The sequence below is a fragment of the Crocodylus porosus genome, unplaced genomic scaffold (assembly GCF_001723895.1).
Source record: "Crocodylus porosus isolate Cpor-Errol unplaced genomic scaffold, CroPor_comp1, whole genome shotgun sequence".
In the NCBI taxonomy this organism is placed as follows: Eukaryota; Metazoa; Chordata; order Crocodylia; family Crocodylidae; genus Crocodylus; species Crocodylus porosus.
This window is the reverse complement of record NW_017728918.1, coordinates 10,402,786-10,418,882: the sequence shown is the minus strand read 5'-3', so window position 1 is coordinate 10,418,882 and position 16,097 is coordinate 10,402,786. Positions and strand designations below refer to the sequence as shown.

General features: G+C 59.2%; 2 protein-coding genes across 3 annotated transcripts in view; both read right to left on the bottom strand.

Annotated features, from left to right (window-relative positions):
• Positions 1-2,164: 2,164 nt before the first annotated feature.
• LOC109311557 lies at positions 2,165-12,120 on the bottom strand. 2 transcript variants are annotated; one of them, XM_019537256.1, is made up of 5 exons: positions 11,945-12,120; positions 10,501-10,590; positions 9,505-9,697; positions 9,023-9,229; positions 2,165-2,504 (listed from the first exon to the last, which is right to left on the bottom strand). In XM_019537256.1, exons 1-5 carry the CDS (start codon positions 12,116-12,118, stop codon positions 2,308-2,310), a joined length of 861 nt encoding a protein of 286 aa, XP_019392801.1. In that variant the 5' UTR covers positions 12,119-12,120; the 3' UTR covers positions 2,165-2,307. The 2 variants fall into 2 exon arrangements, with proteins under 2 accessions (XP_019392801.1, XP_019392800.1); XM_019537255.1 differs by lacking the exon at positions 2,165-2,504 and adding an exon at positions 7,411-8,096.
• Positions 12,121-13,860: 1,740 nt separating this feature from the next.
• The window catches only part of SLC35F6 (solute carrier family 35 member F6), an 8,982-nt gene continuing 6,745 nt past the window's right edge, over positions 13,861-16,097 (bottom strand). Inside the window, exons 5-6 of the mRNA XM_019537253.1 lie at positions 15,490-15,600; positions 13,861-15,193 (exon numbers count right to left, since the gene is read on the bottom strand). Coding sequence (XP_019392798.1) covers positions 14,724-15,193; positions 15,490-15,600 — 581 coding nt within the window. The 3' untranslated portion in view covers positions 13,861-14,723. The remainder of the gene's footprint in view (positions 15,194-15,489; positions 15,601-16,097) is intronic.

The window sequence follows — 16,097 nt, the reverse complement described above, 5'->3', positions numbered from 1 at the left end:
AGGCACGACCCCCGGGAGGGCCGTAGAGGTGTCCCACAGCCCGTCACCAGAAGCCAAGTTCCCAGGCAAGACCCGGCTAGTAATGGGGCCCAGGTGGGACGGGGATATGCCATACTGGAACGAGGCCCCTTCAGGGCACGTCCTTGCTGTGGGTTCAGCTGGGGATCCCCTGTCCGTAGTGGTGCTGCCCCAGGCAGGTGTCCCCAGCCCTGCCCCATGGCAGGTCGTAGCAGCAGGACCCGGCTCCTCAGTGCAGAGGGGTTGTGCTACGGGGCAGGGGCTGCCCCAGGGAAGGGTCTAGCCGTTGTCTCGCCCCAGCACGGGAAGGACGGGAAGAGAGAGAGGAGGCAGATGTGCAGGGAGGGGGGGAAGCAGAGCTGCCAGGGGTTTGGTTCAGAGGGCAGGAGGAAAAGGAGGGGAGATGAGTGTGCAAGTGCCTTTCCCAGCTGGAAATGGATTCATGGAGCAGCCTGGCAAGCACACCTGTGCTCTCGCCGTTGCACAGATGGGGAAACTGAGGCAGGGCTGTCTTTGGGGCACACAGAGTCAGGGCAGAACTGAGCAACTCGAAGTCACGGTGCTCAGCCCAGGATGATGCACCATGTTCCCAGAACACCACGTGGCCTGGGCTGTTCCCTGTCTTTTCTCCTCCCACAGCCCCTTGGCGTCCCATCAGTTGCGTGCAGCCCAGGTGGCACTGAGTCCTGTCTTACCTCTTGCACATCCCTGAAACTCTTCCCAAGCCCCTGCGCGCTGGAGCTCATCCGCACCCTCAGAGCGGATCTGACAGTAAGCGCGCACCCGTTCCTCGAGGATTACAAGCCGCAGCAGAAGCAGAAGGAACAAGCTGGCCATGAGAGATGTAACTATTATTTAGAAATACATTTGTAAAACCTCCTCCGATTGTACCAGTCAAACGGTCAGATGCGTTCGCACTGGGTGGTTGTTTCTTCCTCTATAGCAGGGGCAGGGCCTTTGCCTGGGATCTCATAAGCGCCTACTGACAACCTTTGCAGCAGCAGGATGTTGGCTGCACGGCCCTGCTGCTTTCCCTGGGGCAGGGGCAGGTGTGATGTCTGGGGTTGTCAGGAGTGCTTGTGTTGACTTGCTAAGAGGTTGCACAGTGGATTTGTCAGGGCTGGTTTGGACAGGGCTGATCCTGCCTCAGGCAGGGGTTGGACTAGATGGCTGCCTGTAGACATGCAGGGACACTGCTCTGATGCCCTGTACTGACACACCCCTCCCAGCCCTGGAGCACGTGTAAAGATGCCTGATGTGACCTCTGCAGCTCCTGTCCAGCCTCACGGCTCTGAGACGACGAGCTCCCTCGCTCGGCCCCCCATACCCAGCCATGTGCTGCTGCCCCGCTCCTCCACCTCCCTCACTAGCTGCCCCATAACATAAGCTCTTTCTGCTCCCCCCATAGCTGAGGCAGGCAATGCTCACTGTGCTGCACCACCCCCACAAAAAGTCCAGCCAGCTCTACGCCAGCAGCAAGCAGGAGGCTCAGCATTTCAACCTCCTGGTCACCACGCACTGCTGCTTCTCCGACCCCTCCGGTCTCTACCCCTGCTCGGCCAATACTGCCACCATCGACTGATGCTTATCCACAACCCGTGGCCTCTACCCCTGCTGGGCCAGTACCGCCAACGTCCACGGCCAATTGTTGGTGATTGTGTGTTCGAGCATATCTGGGTGCATCGATGGCTGTCTTGGGCCGTGCTTGGGAATTTGCTTGGATCTGCTTGTTTGGCGTGTGCTGAGGTGTGTTTGTGAGCTTGACGTGAGCCTAGTGCAAGTGTGGAGACTGATGTGTGCTTGTCCCCTGAGTGGGTTCAGCTGAGGATCACCTAGCTGCGCTGCCCCAGTCAGGCATCCCCTGCCTTGACCCTTGTACTCGTGGGAGGGGGCCCTTGAAGCTTGCTTTGATGGACCCTCGCCTCGTGGATGTCACACTTGGCCTGGGTCCTCTTCTGGCCTCTGTCCACCCAGCTTTTCCTGATGAGTGACCAGAATGACTTAAAGCAGGAGCCTTTACTTTTACAAATTTGAACAAGTGATTTCATAAACTTTTAACAGTCCACAGTCATTACCCAAGGGTCTGCACCACCCCCACCCACCCGCCTCCAATTCTGTGAAATCCTGAAAACTGATATTGATGTTAACTGTTGCAGTTATTAAAAAAAAATAAAGATTGGATTCTACCAAAGGGAAGCATAGTCCAACTAGGCCTGATCCAGACACTGCAGCTGCTCCCACTTCCTGCAGCAGCTCCTCCATGTCCTGGTTCCTAATGCCTGGTCCTGGTCAGTCGCTGGAGCATGGCCACCAGAGCCCATGGCGGCAGTGCTGGCGTGGCAGGGGCAGAGGCCAGAGGGTGTGAAGAAGTAGCCATCCAGTGTCCACCAGGCCTGGCTGCTGAGCGTCCCGCTTGCTGCTGGTGTAGAGCAGGCTGGACTCGTTGGGCTGGTGCTGCCGCACGATGAGGATGGCCTGCCTCGTGTCTGGGGAGAACAGAGAGAGCTCACGTTACGGGGCAGCTGGTGAGGGAGGTGGGGGAGCAGGGCAGCAGCACATGGCTGGGTATGGGGACCGTGCCAGGGACCATATCGTCACAGAGCTGTGGGGCTGAAAGGGAGCTGAAAAGGTCACACTGGGCATCTTTACACGTGCTCCAGGAGTGGGAGGGGGTCTGTAAGTACAGGGCGTCGGAGCAGTGTCCCTGCACGTCTATAGGCAGCCATCTAGTCCAACCCCTGCCTGAAGCAGGATCAGCCCTGTCCAAATCACCCCAGACAAACCCATTGTGCAACCTCTGAGCAAAACTACACAATCACCCCTGACAACCCCAGACATCACACCTGCCCTCGCCCCAGGGAAAGCAGGGGGACCACAGCAGCCAACATCCTGCTCCTGCAAATGTTGTCAGTAGGGGCTTATGAGAGCCCAGGCAGAGGCCGTGGCCCTGGCATAGAGGAAGGCAAACCCTCTCCCCGTCTGTACCCATCTGACCGGGGGAGAATTCACAGGTGCTCCCTGCCTCCCAGCCAGGGCTTCACCGGGGCTGTGCTGTCTGCCTGGGTTGGGCTCCTACCCACCCAGCACAAGCTGTGTCCTTGCTGTTGTGTTATCGGTTAATCGTTTAACCGACATAATTAGAGGAGGTTAAATAGATACTTTTTAAAACAATATTTACAAGTCTCATGGCTGGCTTTCTCTTCCAGGTTCAAGTGCAGCTTTCATTCTGGGTGACTTGGTAGACAACCTCGCTTATGGGCTTTTCGACATCTTGCAGGCACTTCAGCACCCTGGGGTCCGAGGAGTCTTCCAGAGCCTGCAGAGATGGGCAAGAAGGGAGACAGGACTCAGTGCCAGCCAGGGGCCGTGCACCACCCCACTCAGGCTGCATGCAACTGGTGGGCACAGACCAAGGTGCCATGGGAGGAGAGGGGACAGGGAATCGCCCAGGCCACGTGTCATCCTGGGCTGAGCACTGTGACTCAGGTGCTCGGTTCTGCCCTGACGCTGCATGCTCTAAAACGAGCTGTGCCTCAGCTTCCTTATCTGTGCAATGGGAAGAAGACTGGTCTGCTTGGCAGGCTGCCCTGTGAATCCATTCTGGTCCTGCAAAGGGCAGAGGATAACACACACACACGCACGTGCATACACTCATCTCCCCTACTTTTCCTTCTGCCCTCCACCACTCCCTGCCCATTTGCCCCCTCTCTCTCTCCTTCCCGTTCTTCGTGTACTCGGATGAGACAAGGGCTAGACCCTCCCTTGGGGCAGCTCCTGCCTTCTGCACTGAGGAGCCAGCTTCTGCCACTACGACCCACCATGGGGGCAGAGATGAGGTCTGAGGGCCACGGCAGCTCTGGTGTCTCCTGGCTTCTGAGTGCTTCCCTGGGATGAACAGGGAAGCGTGGGACCTCCCGACAGGGGTGCGGGTTCCTCAGAGACCCTGGGGCCAAACCAGGCTCTCACAAAGCTCCGCTCTGCTGATACAGATAGACTGGGGGGGCACTACTACAGCCGTGGCAGGATCATGCCCGAGGGGCCGTGCAGGGCTGATCCCACCAACAAGGCACTGAGGAAGTGGAAACAGTCTCACCTGCAGGTGTTCCTGCAGCGTCTTGATCATCTCGTTGATATCCTGTTTGATCCGTGCCATCTGGATGGCTGCCCCGTTGTCCTGGTGCTGTGGAGAGAAGGGACAGTTAGAAACGTACCCCCAGCAAAGGCTGAACTTAAAGGCAGAGGTGGTTTCACACAAGCAATACGGCCCAGGGCAATGCAAAGATGGTCTCGTTGGAGAAACGTGGCCTACGGGTAACGTATGAGTTGGCTTTCGTAATTCTGATGGAGAATCCCAAGGTTTATTTTTAAATGCAATTCTTTCAATCTGCATTGATTGCGCACCAGTAGGCAGAGCATTTGGAAATGAGCCACACATCAAAATACAACAAGTGACCCTCCATAAAGCAGTGCGTCGCACCTGCTTGCAAGCATATTCATGTTCACTGGGCAGCACACGTGCAAACAAAGCAAAAAACCCTGCAGATCAGTTAAAACAAGAAACCTCGGGTCTTTTGCTAGGTGACAGGAACGCGTCATTGTGCGCACGTACCTGGCCGACAGGACGCTCTGCCGGTTCCTCCTTCAATAGCAGAGGGCTGAGCGGCGAAAGACCAAATAGCAGAGGGCTCTCCGCTCGCTCCTTGCATCCTCGACACCCTTCCTTGAACTTTTCTAGCTCCGCTACTGCTTCCTCGTACCTTCGAAAATACCTCTCTGCTTTCTCGTTGTGCGTTTGAAGAGTCTCCGCTAGCTTTCCATGCGTTGCAAGAGTCCCAAGCTGGTGCTGGCTTCCCCTGCACCCTGGGCAGTCTCTTCACGCCTGGCTTTTAATTTCAAATGAGTCTTGCTGTTCAAATGCTCGTGAATGCGGTTCGCCTGCAGGGTGACGGCTGTCTTGCGGTACAAGCGCACCTCAAAGTCTCCTTCTCTTCCTTGCCCTGCCTTTTCACCCGCTTCACTTCTAGGTCAGGGTATTCCCGGCGGTAATCTACTAATGATTTCTTTTTGCGACCCATGATTGAAACGAGTCAAGAAATGAATGCTGTTTAAGGGTCCACTGCAAACTCCCTGTAATTCCTCCTCCTTCTGCTTCTGGCTTGTCGCCCCCTCCTCCTGGTCCCAGTCCCCTCAGGGTTTCTGGGAGTTGCAGTCCAAAATACAGCCAGAGCCAGTCTGGAGGGTGACCCCTCCCCGTCCTCACACCCTCCATCCTTTGTAGTGTGTAATGTCCTGTGTGGTGTGCACTGGAAGTGTCGTGTGAGTGTGTGACAGGGCAGGGAGCACCTTTGCAGAGGCCTGCCAGATGTGCTTCTGGACTACAAATCCCAGAGGCCTTTGGGAGCAGGAAGAAGAAGTGATGAATACAGAGCTTGTATTGGCTGTGCTTCCAGATTACAAATCCAGTAATTCCAGACTACAATCCCAGAGGCCTCTGGGAGCAGGAAGACAAAAAAAAAAAAGCGATGATGAGCAACTTTGCAGAGCCCCTATTGGCTGGGCTCCTGGACTACAAATCCCAGAGGCCCTGAAAGCAAAAGAGAAAGTAAGGAGGGACTTTATGTGCTGAATGAGTGTTAGTAAACAGTCAGGACTCCTGGCAGAGGTGATAACTTGTATTAGACAAGACAGATTTTTGCAAAAAAACATTTCTTTAATTGCAAGCTTTCAAGCACAAACACCCTTCGTCAGGCTTTGGAGAAAAGATTGTAAAAAATTTCCTTTCATTTCTACCCAGGAGAACTTTTACAATCTTTTCTCCAATGCCTGATGAAGGGTGTTTGTGCCCAAAAGCTTGCAATTGAAGATTTTTTTTTTTTTTTTTTTTTGCAAAAATCTTGTTGGTCTAATAAAAGATATCACCTCTACCACGAGTCCTGATTGCCTTTCCCTCTAAACCAGCATGGCGACAACCTGGATACCTGTTAATAAACAAAGCTCGTGGGTCAGATGCAGTATCTTTTCTGAGACCAACCAGACAGTAGCACAAAAATGTCTTTCTTTGCAAGGTTTCAGGTGCTAACACCATCCTTCGGCCTGAGCAGTATTCAAAGTTTGGAAAAGTTCTGGGTACAAAAGAAACTTCATTTTGCAGAGGGGAGGTGGAGGGTGGACATTTATTCCCCGGGGTTGCTCCAAGTCCTTTTGCGAGAGAGTTTCTCTGGGATGTGCAGATCAGGCTTCTTCCCTGGAAGTGCCCGATGTCCGTCACGGGGGTGAACAGGTCTCCTGTCTTGGTTAGCAATGACATTTACATTTCCAAACAGCTAAATATGATATCTACTGTGTTTCAGGGATGCATGTTATAACTGTGCTGATCTAACAAGTAGAGATCAATGAAGCTCTAAGGTCAGAGGCGATATCTTTTATTAGACCAGTGACCATGACCATTACTCGTGCTTTAAGTGCACGTTGTTATACTGGGGTGTTGGTGGTAGCCATGTTGGTCGAAGGACGCAGGCAGACAAGGCTCTTTGGGTAAATCTGATATCTTTTGTTAGATTGACTAATAGTTGGCAAAATTATTCCTTGCAAGCTTTTGGGCACAAAAACGTCTCTTCAGGCATACTGTGCCCAAAAGCTTGCAAAGAACTTTTTTTCCAGATACTCAGTCTAATAAAAGGTATCACATGTACCCAGGGAAGCTTGCCTGCCTTCAGGCGTATTATGTTATCCTGGGAATGTCTGTTTAAATGTATTTGCACCTCCACTTCGGTCCCGTTGGCTTGTGACCCTGATCCCGAGAACTTTCTATAGAAAAGTGAGAAAACCTCTTTTGGCCGTGATGCTTGTGCCTCGCCAGGGTGGGGTTTGGCGCAGCTGGTGGGAGCGGTGGGATAGGCGGTCACAGCACCAGGCATCACACCCGACTTGGCCACAGGGAAAGCAGGGGGACTGCGGCAGCCACAGTCCATAGCGGTCTGTCCAGGGGTAATAGTCCTTCCAGGGGCATGGGCACAGTCCAGTCCCCAGCTTAAACTGGTTGGTTTTGAGGCTGGGATCAGATCAACGCCAAGGGCCTTCCAGCTGGGGCTTCCCCTCCCACCCAGTCTGGACTGCAGGGTGCCTCAGGTGTGCAGAGCAGCCCAGGGTGCATCACACCCCCTTCACCCAACCCCAGCGGTACCCTCCGTGCCGACAGCCCCGCAGCAAGTGCATGTTGTGCTTGCGGATGAACTTCTCCTCCAGCACCACCTGGATGGCAACGCTCACCTGTGCCGTGATGATGGTCACCTGGAAGGGCTCAGAGGCTGCTGAAGACCCATGCTGCGGGTCCCTCCACCCGAAAACTACACCACAGCCCGTTGGCAAATTGCTGCAACCGTGCCAGCTCACGAGTGCTGCTTCTGCCCTGGAGGGGGGCTGGCAGCGAAGCCACGGGGCATCACCCTCGGGTCTACCTTCAGCCTCTGGTGCTAAATCAGCCCCAGGCTGCATCACCCCTTGCAAGATGCTGACCTGGGGTAACAGGGTGCTAAGCAGGGTGAGGCTGGGGGAGGCACATGGATGGGAGACAGTGCAGGGGCTTTTCCTTCAGAAGAAGGGGCCTGCCGTTGCAAAGGAGGTGTGGTGGCAATTGAAAGGCAGCCCCAGAAGATCAAATGCAAAGAGAGCATCCCTAACCAGCAACAGCGGATCAGCAAACCTTCCTCTTCTGGCCCCTGCCTGCCTGGCACTTTCCCGATGAGTAACCGGAATGATTTAAAGCAGGCACGTTTTACTGATGTGGGGATCCCTACTTTTATAGACTTGAATGTCTGGTCCAGTGTCGCTTCCTGTGGCAGCTCCTCCGTGCCCTGCTCCCTAGGGTCTGCTCCCGCTCAGTCGCTGAAGCGTGGCCACCACGGAGTTTATGGCTTTGGTGTTGGCCCAGCAGGGGTAGAGGCCTGAGACGATGGAGAAGCAGCAGTCCACAGTGTCTAGCAGGCTGGGGTGCTGAGCCTCCCGCTTGCTGCTGGCATAGAGCTGGCTGGACTCGCTGGGCCGGTGGTGCAGCACGATGAGGATGGCCTGCCTCGTGTCTGGGGGGCGCAGAGAGAGCTCATGCTACGGGCAGCTGGCGAGGGAGGTGAGAGAGCGGGGCAGCAGCACGCGGCTGGGTATGGGAGCCGTGCCGGGGAGCTCATCGTCACAGAGCCGTGGGGCTACAAGGGAGCTGCAAAGGCTAGTCCTGTGCAAAGCGTCCCACTGTGGGATCTCTGAGCAAAACTACAGTCACCCCTGACATAGCACCAGACATCACACCCAGCCCTGCCCCAGGGAAAGCAGGGGGACCACCGTGGCCAACCTCCTGCTGCTGCAAAAGTTGTTAATATATAAGCTTGAGAGATCCCAGGCAGGGGCTGTGCCCCTGCTGCAAAGGAAGGCAACCTCACCACCCCCTCCGAGTCCGAACCAATCTCACTAGAGGGGGTAATTTCTTTCTGACCCCAAATGTGGCATCAGTTTGACCCTGAGTGGAGGGGCAAGACCCTGTAACCAGGACCCTCTGGGGTTGGTCCCAGCATGAGTGCCACCACAGCTCGGTCCCTATCCCCAGCTGGGGCTGTAGCCGGCACCTACGGGTAACTAGAGATGAACAATCAGGGTCAGACCGGTGACGCATTGGGGGTCAGGAAGAAATTTCCCCCCGGTCAGACTGGTATGGACTGGGGGGGTTGCCTTCCTCTGTAGTGGGGGCACGGCCTCTGCCGGGGATCTCCGGAGCATCTATTTACAGCCTTGGTAGCAGCTGGGCATCGTCCACTGCGGTCGCCCTGCTTTCCGGGTGACAGTAGTTTTGCTCACAGGCTGGATAAGGGGTTTGTCTGGACTGGTTGATCCTGCCCCAGGTAGGGGTTGGATTAGAGGTGACCTCGGGAGCTCCCTTGCAGCCCCCCGGCTCGAGAAGAAGGGCAGAGCTGGGTGCCCCCACCCCGGGCCATTACGGGGGGGACCCACCACTCACCCGGGAGGCCGTGCAGGGCGTTGCTGATGTCGGTGCCCACACGGGACGAGATGGGGCAGAAGAGCAGCAGGAGGCAGTGGGAGCGCTGGTTGAACGCCTCCTCCAGCAGCTGGATACCCCGGGGCTCGAGGTGCTGGCACAGCTGGGCCAGGAACTGCCTCTCGGAGCCGCCCGTCCGGCCGGTCGCGCGGATCTGCAGGGGCAGCACTGCCCGGGGCGAGGTGGTCACTGTCCTGCTGCGCCGTGGGGAAGCTGCCCAGACCCCTGCTCCCCACGACACCCCTGCCCCGCAGTCCCACGCTCTCCCCCCCGCGGGAGCCGGGCCCCAAGTCTGCTGGAGCCAAGCGGGCCGTCTGGCCTCGGCAGGACGCGAGCGCGGTCCCACGGCACAGCAGCGAGTTCGGCCTTCTCGCAAGACAGCGTTTGGCGACGTGCACACGTGGGCTTGCCCGCCGCCCATCGCCCGGTGCGCCAGTGCCTACCTCTGAGCTGCGGGCTGGGGCAGAGGGGTGCTGGGGAGTGCTTCGGGAAGAGGGGTGCTGGTGGGCTGGCTTCTTCCTCCAGCTTCTGCCGCAGCCTCTGATTCTCGGCGAGCAGGCGGATGGCAATGCCCATGGGCGCTTCGAAGGCACGGAGGAGCTCCAGTACCAGCGGGTCCGAGGAGTCCTTCAGCTCCTGCAGGGAAAGGCAAGAGGGGAGACGGGACTCAGCATCGCCTGGGCACCCAGCACCTCCCCGCTTGGGCTTCACAGGGCCAGTGGACACAGACCGAGGTGGCCAGGGAGGGCAGGGGATAGCCAAGAACACGCGGTGCATCTGCCTGCGCGGAGCACCGTGACTCCCGACTTTGCATGCCCTAAAGCCAGCCATGCCTCAGTTTCCCCATCCGTGCAATGGGGAGTTTCTTGCCGGGCTGCCCTGTGAATCCATCCCGGCCTGTAAAGAGCAGAGGATAACACGTGCACACATGGATGCATGTCTGCACACACACGCACACACTCATCTCCCCTCCTTTTCTGCCTGCCCTCTGAACCAAACCCCTGGCACAGCTCTGTTCCCACCCCTCCCTGCACATCTGCCTCCTCTCTCTCCCCTTCCCATCCTTCCCGTGCTGGGCTAGATCTTTCCCCTGGGCACCACCCGCCACGGGGGCAGAGCCAAGGGGCCAAGGGCCACGGCTCTGGTTTCCAGTGCTTCCCTGGGCTTTGAGTGCTTGAATCTCCTAGCCTTGAGTGCTCTCCCGGGACGAAGCGGAGATGCCTCAGCAGAGAGCCGCGGGCCTGGCCTCCGCTCCTGATGGGTGCAGGTTCCCCAACGACCCTGGGGCCAAGCGCGGCTCACGTGCAGCCCCTGCTCTGCTGATGCAGACGGACCGTGGGGCACCGCCACAGCCATGCCAGGGTCATGCCTTCCCCGGAGAACCACGCAGGGTTCACCCTGCCGACTCGGCCCTGAGGAGGTGGCAGCACGAGTCTCACCTGCAGCTGCGCTTGCAGCGCGTCCACTTTCTCCCGGATCTCCTGCGCCACCGTTGTAGGGCAGACACCAGCCACTGCCCCGTCCTGGTGCTGCGTTGGGGAGAACGGGGGTCAGGAATGCAGAAAAGACTGAACTTAAATGCAGAGGTGGTCTCATACAAGCAATACGGCCTAGGGCCATGCAAAGATGGTCTCATAGGAGAAATACGGCCTTGCAGAGAGGGTCGTGTATGAGTCGGCTTGGCAAAATTCGATGTATATTTTTGAATTATTTCAACGGTTAATATTGATATTTACTTTTAAGCATTTCTTTCTATTTGTATCAATTAAAATTTCCAAGATTGCACGAGATTAGGGGTGTGGGGGCAGAGCATTTAGTAATGACCGCCAGCTGCTGAAAGTTTTATGCACAGATCAAGTCACTATCCACAGAGCAGTAAATTGCCCCTGCTTTCAATCCTGCTGATCATTCGTATCCCATTCATAAAGAAAGTGAAACATTTAAAGATCAATTAAATGCAGGGGGTTGGACTAGGTGCGACCCCCTGAGGTCCTTTCAACCCTTGTTTTCTATGAGTCTATGATTTTCCGTATGCCCCTTTTCTATAGATTTCAGTTACTAAGGATGGAAATATTTTTGTCAGTCCATGAGACCCGGGTGAAGTGGATGTTTATTAACGTTTGCGGCTAAAAATCAAATCCTGCCAAGCCTGCGTAGGAGCAACACAGCCATGCAGAGACGGTGTCACAAACCATACAGCCCCGGGCAACCCAGAGTCGGTCTCATATGGGCAATATCGCCCGTGGCAATCTAGAAACAGGAACATATCAGCAATATTGTACAAGCAATACAGCCCCGGGCAACACAGACACATGTGAGCAATATGGGCTGGGGGAATACAGAGATGGTTTCATATGAGCAACACAGCTCAGGATAGTGTGGAGACGGCCTCGTACAAGCAACGTGGCCCGGGGCCACGCAGACAGACACATACGAGCAGTATGGCCCAGGGCAGCGCAGAGACGGTCTCGTACGAATGATGCAGAGAGACAGAGACAGACACGCGAGCAATATGGCCTGGAGCAGCGCAGAGACGGTCGCATACGACGAGCAAGGCGGCCCTGCCTGGGCCCGACAGCAACTTCTTTGCCCTTCCTCACGGGAGGTGTGGAGCTGAAGGGGCTGGTCCCGTGGGCCACAGACCGCTTCTCGGACACCCTGGGCCAGGATGAGCGAGGAGGCCGGCCTGCCCAGCGTCTCCAGGACAGGACGAGGCGGGTCCTGCCCTGGCTGGGACGGGGCTGGCTTGGGGGAAGGCTGTGCCTCAGTTTCCCTGCCTGTCAGGCAGCAAATGGCAGGATGTGTCTGGGGCAGGGGGTGTACCAGTGTGTGTGTGCGCCCCCTCCCTGATGACCCCCCCCCCCAGCCCCGGGCCGCGCTCACCTGCGGGGGTGCTGCCTCCTGCTCATCGTTGCCTCGGAAAAGCCACGAGAAGAACCCGTAGTCCCCCCCGCTCTGCCCAGCCCCCACCCCATCACTGGGAGCCCCTGGGCCGGTGGCTGCAGCATGGGGGCCCCTGAGCGCCCTCGCATCGGGCCCTGTGCAGCGCTGGGCCATGGCCCGGGGAAAGGAAAGCGAAAGTGGCAGTGGCTGCAGGGGAGGAGGAGGCTGCGGTGGGAGCCCCGGGGACGCTCCGTGCGGGCCGGGCTGCCTCGGGCTCCCGCCAGCCCTGCTCTGTGCACCGGGCTGAAGGAGGGCAGACAAGCCCCTTTCCGTCCGTACCAACTCCCTCCCTGCCCCCAGGGCAGGTCTGAGTGGGAGCAAGCAGGACCGTTGGCACAGCCCCATGCCCATCCCCAGCCCGGGCTGCAGCCAGCACCCCTGGGGGAGGCTTAACCCCCCTGAGAGTGGAGCAGGAAGGAGGGCAGGAGAGGGGGCGACCAGCCGGGGGGATCTGAGCCCCGGAGCAGCGGGCCGTGGGCAGGCGACAACAGGGGCTGCTGCTGCTTCTCCCGTGTCAGGGAGGGCAGGGGGCACGCACCACAGCACAGTACGGGTTTGAGTCAGGGGAGAAGGCGGTGAAAACCCCAACTGGGCGACTGGGATCTCTGCCCCTCCATCAAAAGGAGGCTGGACAGCCACCTAGCCGGGGTCGGTTGACCCTACTACTCTTTCCTGCTGTGGCAGAGGGTCGTGCATAAATTAAAAGGTGCGGGGAGACGTGCAGCCAGAACTTGAGGAGCGAGTTGTGGAGGAGGAGGCGCAGGGGCTGCAGTCTGATGCACTCGTGACAAGGTGTGCCAGCATCTCCCTCTCGCTGTGAAAGGGAGACCGGCTCAAAATGGGCCACCCACATGCCCATCGTGACGGCCCTGTGGAGGAGCCACCAGCCGAGGTCCCCGGTGCCTCTGGGGATGAGGTCGGAGTACAGGCTCTGCCATCGGGGCCCGTCGGCCTCGCCGTCACCAAAGTAGTCCCGCCAGCCGGTGTCCTGGCGGGCCGCGAGCATGGTGTGATGGATCGTCTGGCGGACAAGTGTGTATAGCTGGCGTTGGTGGACCGTGGAAAAGCGGGCCGGGCTAGTGTCCCCCAATTTGGATAGGTGGTGTGCCGGGGAGCGCCCCGGGGCCCGACCAGCAACTCCACCGGCGTGGGGGATTCGGGGGGTGGGGTCCACCCTCTCGCAGGACCCAGTTGACATAGGCAAGAGTGTCTGCGGGCAGCGCAGCCTTCACCTCCCGCGCTAGGTGTGAGCAAGTTGCGCGGCCTATGGCCGGGCCCGTGCACCGGGCCAGCGCCGCGGGGCTCAGCCATCCTTGCTCGGCGTAGTCCAGGAGGTCTCCGATCCGGGCGGTGCGCACCCGGGCCATCCTCAGGGAGCCCTCGAGCGGACCCCCCAGCGAGACACCCCGTCCGTCGCCCCACCAAGGTCTGGGACCTCCTGGTCAGCCTCCTCCTGGCGCTGGCCAAGCATGTCATCTGGCGCCGTCGTGTGACGATGAGGACGGCCCGCCGGGACCTGCTCAGTCGGGGCGCAACACTGGGCCGTTTCCGGGCCCCCACGTGGGACCCGGAAGACACTGACAACACGGGCGCCGACCGCCGGCGACCCCCAGATCCCAGCGGCTTTGCCGCGATACAGTGGACATCAAATAGTCCGTGGCAGGGGGCCGGACTCGAGGATCTGCTCAGGTCCCTTCTGAGCCGACCAGCTACGACACTACGAAACTATCACGTCGAGGCGGGGCTGGACCAGGCTGTGAAGGAGCAGCCAGGTGGGCCGCTCTTACCAGACCAGGTAAGAGGCAAGACGCTGGGTGGGAGAGGGCCAGCCCCCCTCCACGCAATGCACTGCACGGTGCATCAGCAGTGTCACTTTATTGGTCACAAAACTCGGATTGAAAAAAAGGCAGAGGGCCAAAATCATGCCCTCGCTGCTTCCCCTCTCCCCACCAGGCTGGTGTGACACCCCCTGGGGAAAGACATCCCTCTTTTTTTAAGAGGCCACCAGCTCGGGACGGGCAGCAGCCAGCCCGTGAAACCCTGGCACAGGAAGAGGAGAGGAGAGGGGGTCTCCACAGGGTCTCAGGAGCCACGAGGGGAAGGTACAATGCTTCATCCACAAGAAACCCACCAACCACCACAGACCAGTGCGGTGCCAAGCAAGGATGCCACTGACAACCACCGTGCACAGGTCCCTTATACCATGCCAATGCAGCCTGGACGCTGCCGGGAGCGTCTGTGCCTCCTGGTAGCTCACCCAGATCAGGGAGCCCTGCTTGGTTTTGCCATGGCCCCTCCAAGGGGGGCACGCCACCCGGGAGCTCTCACTCCGGCAGGGTCCCACGGAGCTGCCACAGGACAGGCTGGCATTGCCCGGGGCACGAGAGCCCAGCGGCTGCTCCCACTCACCCTTAAAGGAGCCGTGACCGCAATGAGGGATGAAGTCTTGGGTGCGAGGACGTGCTAGAGCCGTGCACCCCGCACCACGGGGCAGAGCAGAGGGCAGAGACGCCTCACCCGGTGCACGTGATGCCTAAAACCATGTTGGGGGGGGTCCAAATAACCCAGTGGCCTTGATGATCGAGTCAGTGGTGTCCAGAACAACCCGAGATCCCGGGGGGCTGTTCGGATGGAGCAACAAGAAGGGATGGGGCAGAGGGAGACAGGGTCCGTCCCTGGCGTGCTAGAGCCCCACGGTCCCTATGGCCGGGTGCCGGTCTCAGCTGTCCGCATTGATGGGCAACCTATCTCCATGCAGCAGGCTCTCCTGCTCCCCCGGGGTGCCCGCGGGCGGGCGCCGGGCTAGCCGCGCCAGCAGAGGCTGGTGCAAGCCGTTGTAGAGGGCAGCGCCGGCGAGCAGGATGAGGAAGCCCAGGATCTGCAGGGCGTGGAAGGTCTCCCAGCCCACGGCCAGGCTGACGGCCCAGATGACCACGGTGCGCAGGCTGTCCAGCACCATGCGCGTGGTGGCGCTGATCTCCTTGGTGACGCTGATGCCGGCGAAGTTGAAGAAGGCGATGCTGCTGATGTTGCCCAGCAGCGCCAGGGCGATGAGGGGCTGGCGTCCCACCTGGCAGAAGGCATCCAGGGCATCCTCCAGCACCCGCCGCGGGCTGCCGCTGAAGCTGCCCGCCGGGATGAAGTACATCGGGATCAGCAGCAGCGTCAGGATAACGAAGCCGAAGAGCCCTGGGAGAGAGAGTGGGGGGTCAGGAGCTGCTTGTTTCGAAACAGGCTCCAAGCCTGTCGCTCTCACCGACCCCCTAGAGACTCCAGTGAGGTCCTGGGTGCGAGGACGTGCTCTGGCGAAGCCGGAGGGGCCGGGCACCTGCAACCCGTGGGCAGACTGGCACGGCGGGCGCCCGGCTCCTCCCCTCCCACCCAGTCTGGACTGCAGGGTGCCTCAGGTCCGCAGAGCTGCCCAGGGTGCATCGCAACCCCCTTCACCCAACCCCCGTGGCGGGGGAGACCCGGCCGCCGCGTACCCTCCGTGCCGACGGCCCGCAGCGGGTGCACGTCGTGCTTGTAGACGAACTTCTCCTCCAGCACCATCTGGATGGCGACGATCACCTGGGCCATGATGATGAGCAGGTCACCTGGGAGAGGGTCAGAGGATGCTCAGAGAGCCGTGCCGCAGGTCTCCCTGCCCGGAAACGACACCACAGCCCGTCGGCACGCTGCTGCAGCCGTGCCAGCTCGCAGGCACTGCCTCTGCACTGGATGCAAAGCCGCGGGGTGTCTCCCGCCACGGGCGCTAAATCAGCTACGGGCTGCACCAGCCCGTGCAAGATGCTGACCTGGGGCAGTGCTAAGCAGGGTCAGGCGCGTGCATGGGGTTTTTCCTTCGGGAGAAGGGGCCCATCCTTGCAAAAGTGGTGCTGTGGCAGCTGGAAGGGCTCACTGCCCTCCCGGGGCAGCCCCGAAAGATCGCGCCGCCTCTCCCAAGCACAGGGAGAGCATCCCTGCTCAGCACCAGCCCCACGCTCTGCTTCCCAGGAGCCCCCCGCCCCCCCGCCGCCAGCCCCCGCCGACCGAGGGCCGGCCAAGGGGAGCGGAAGAGGTGCACGGTCCCGGGCGCGGGCGCGGGAGCGCT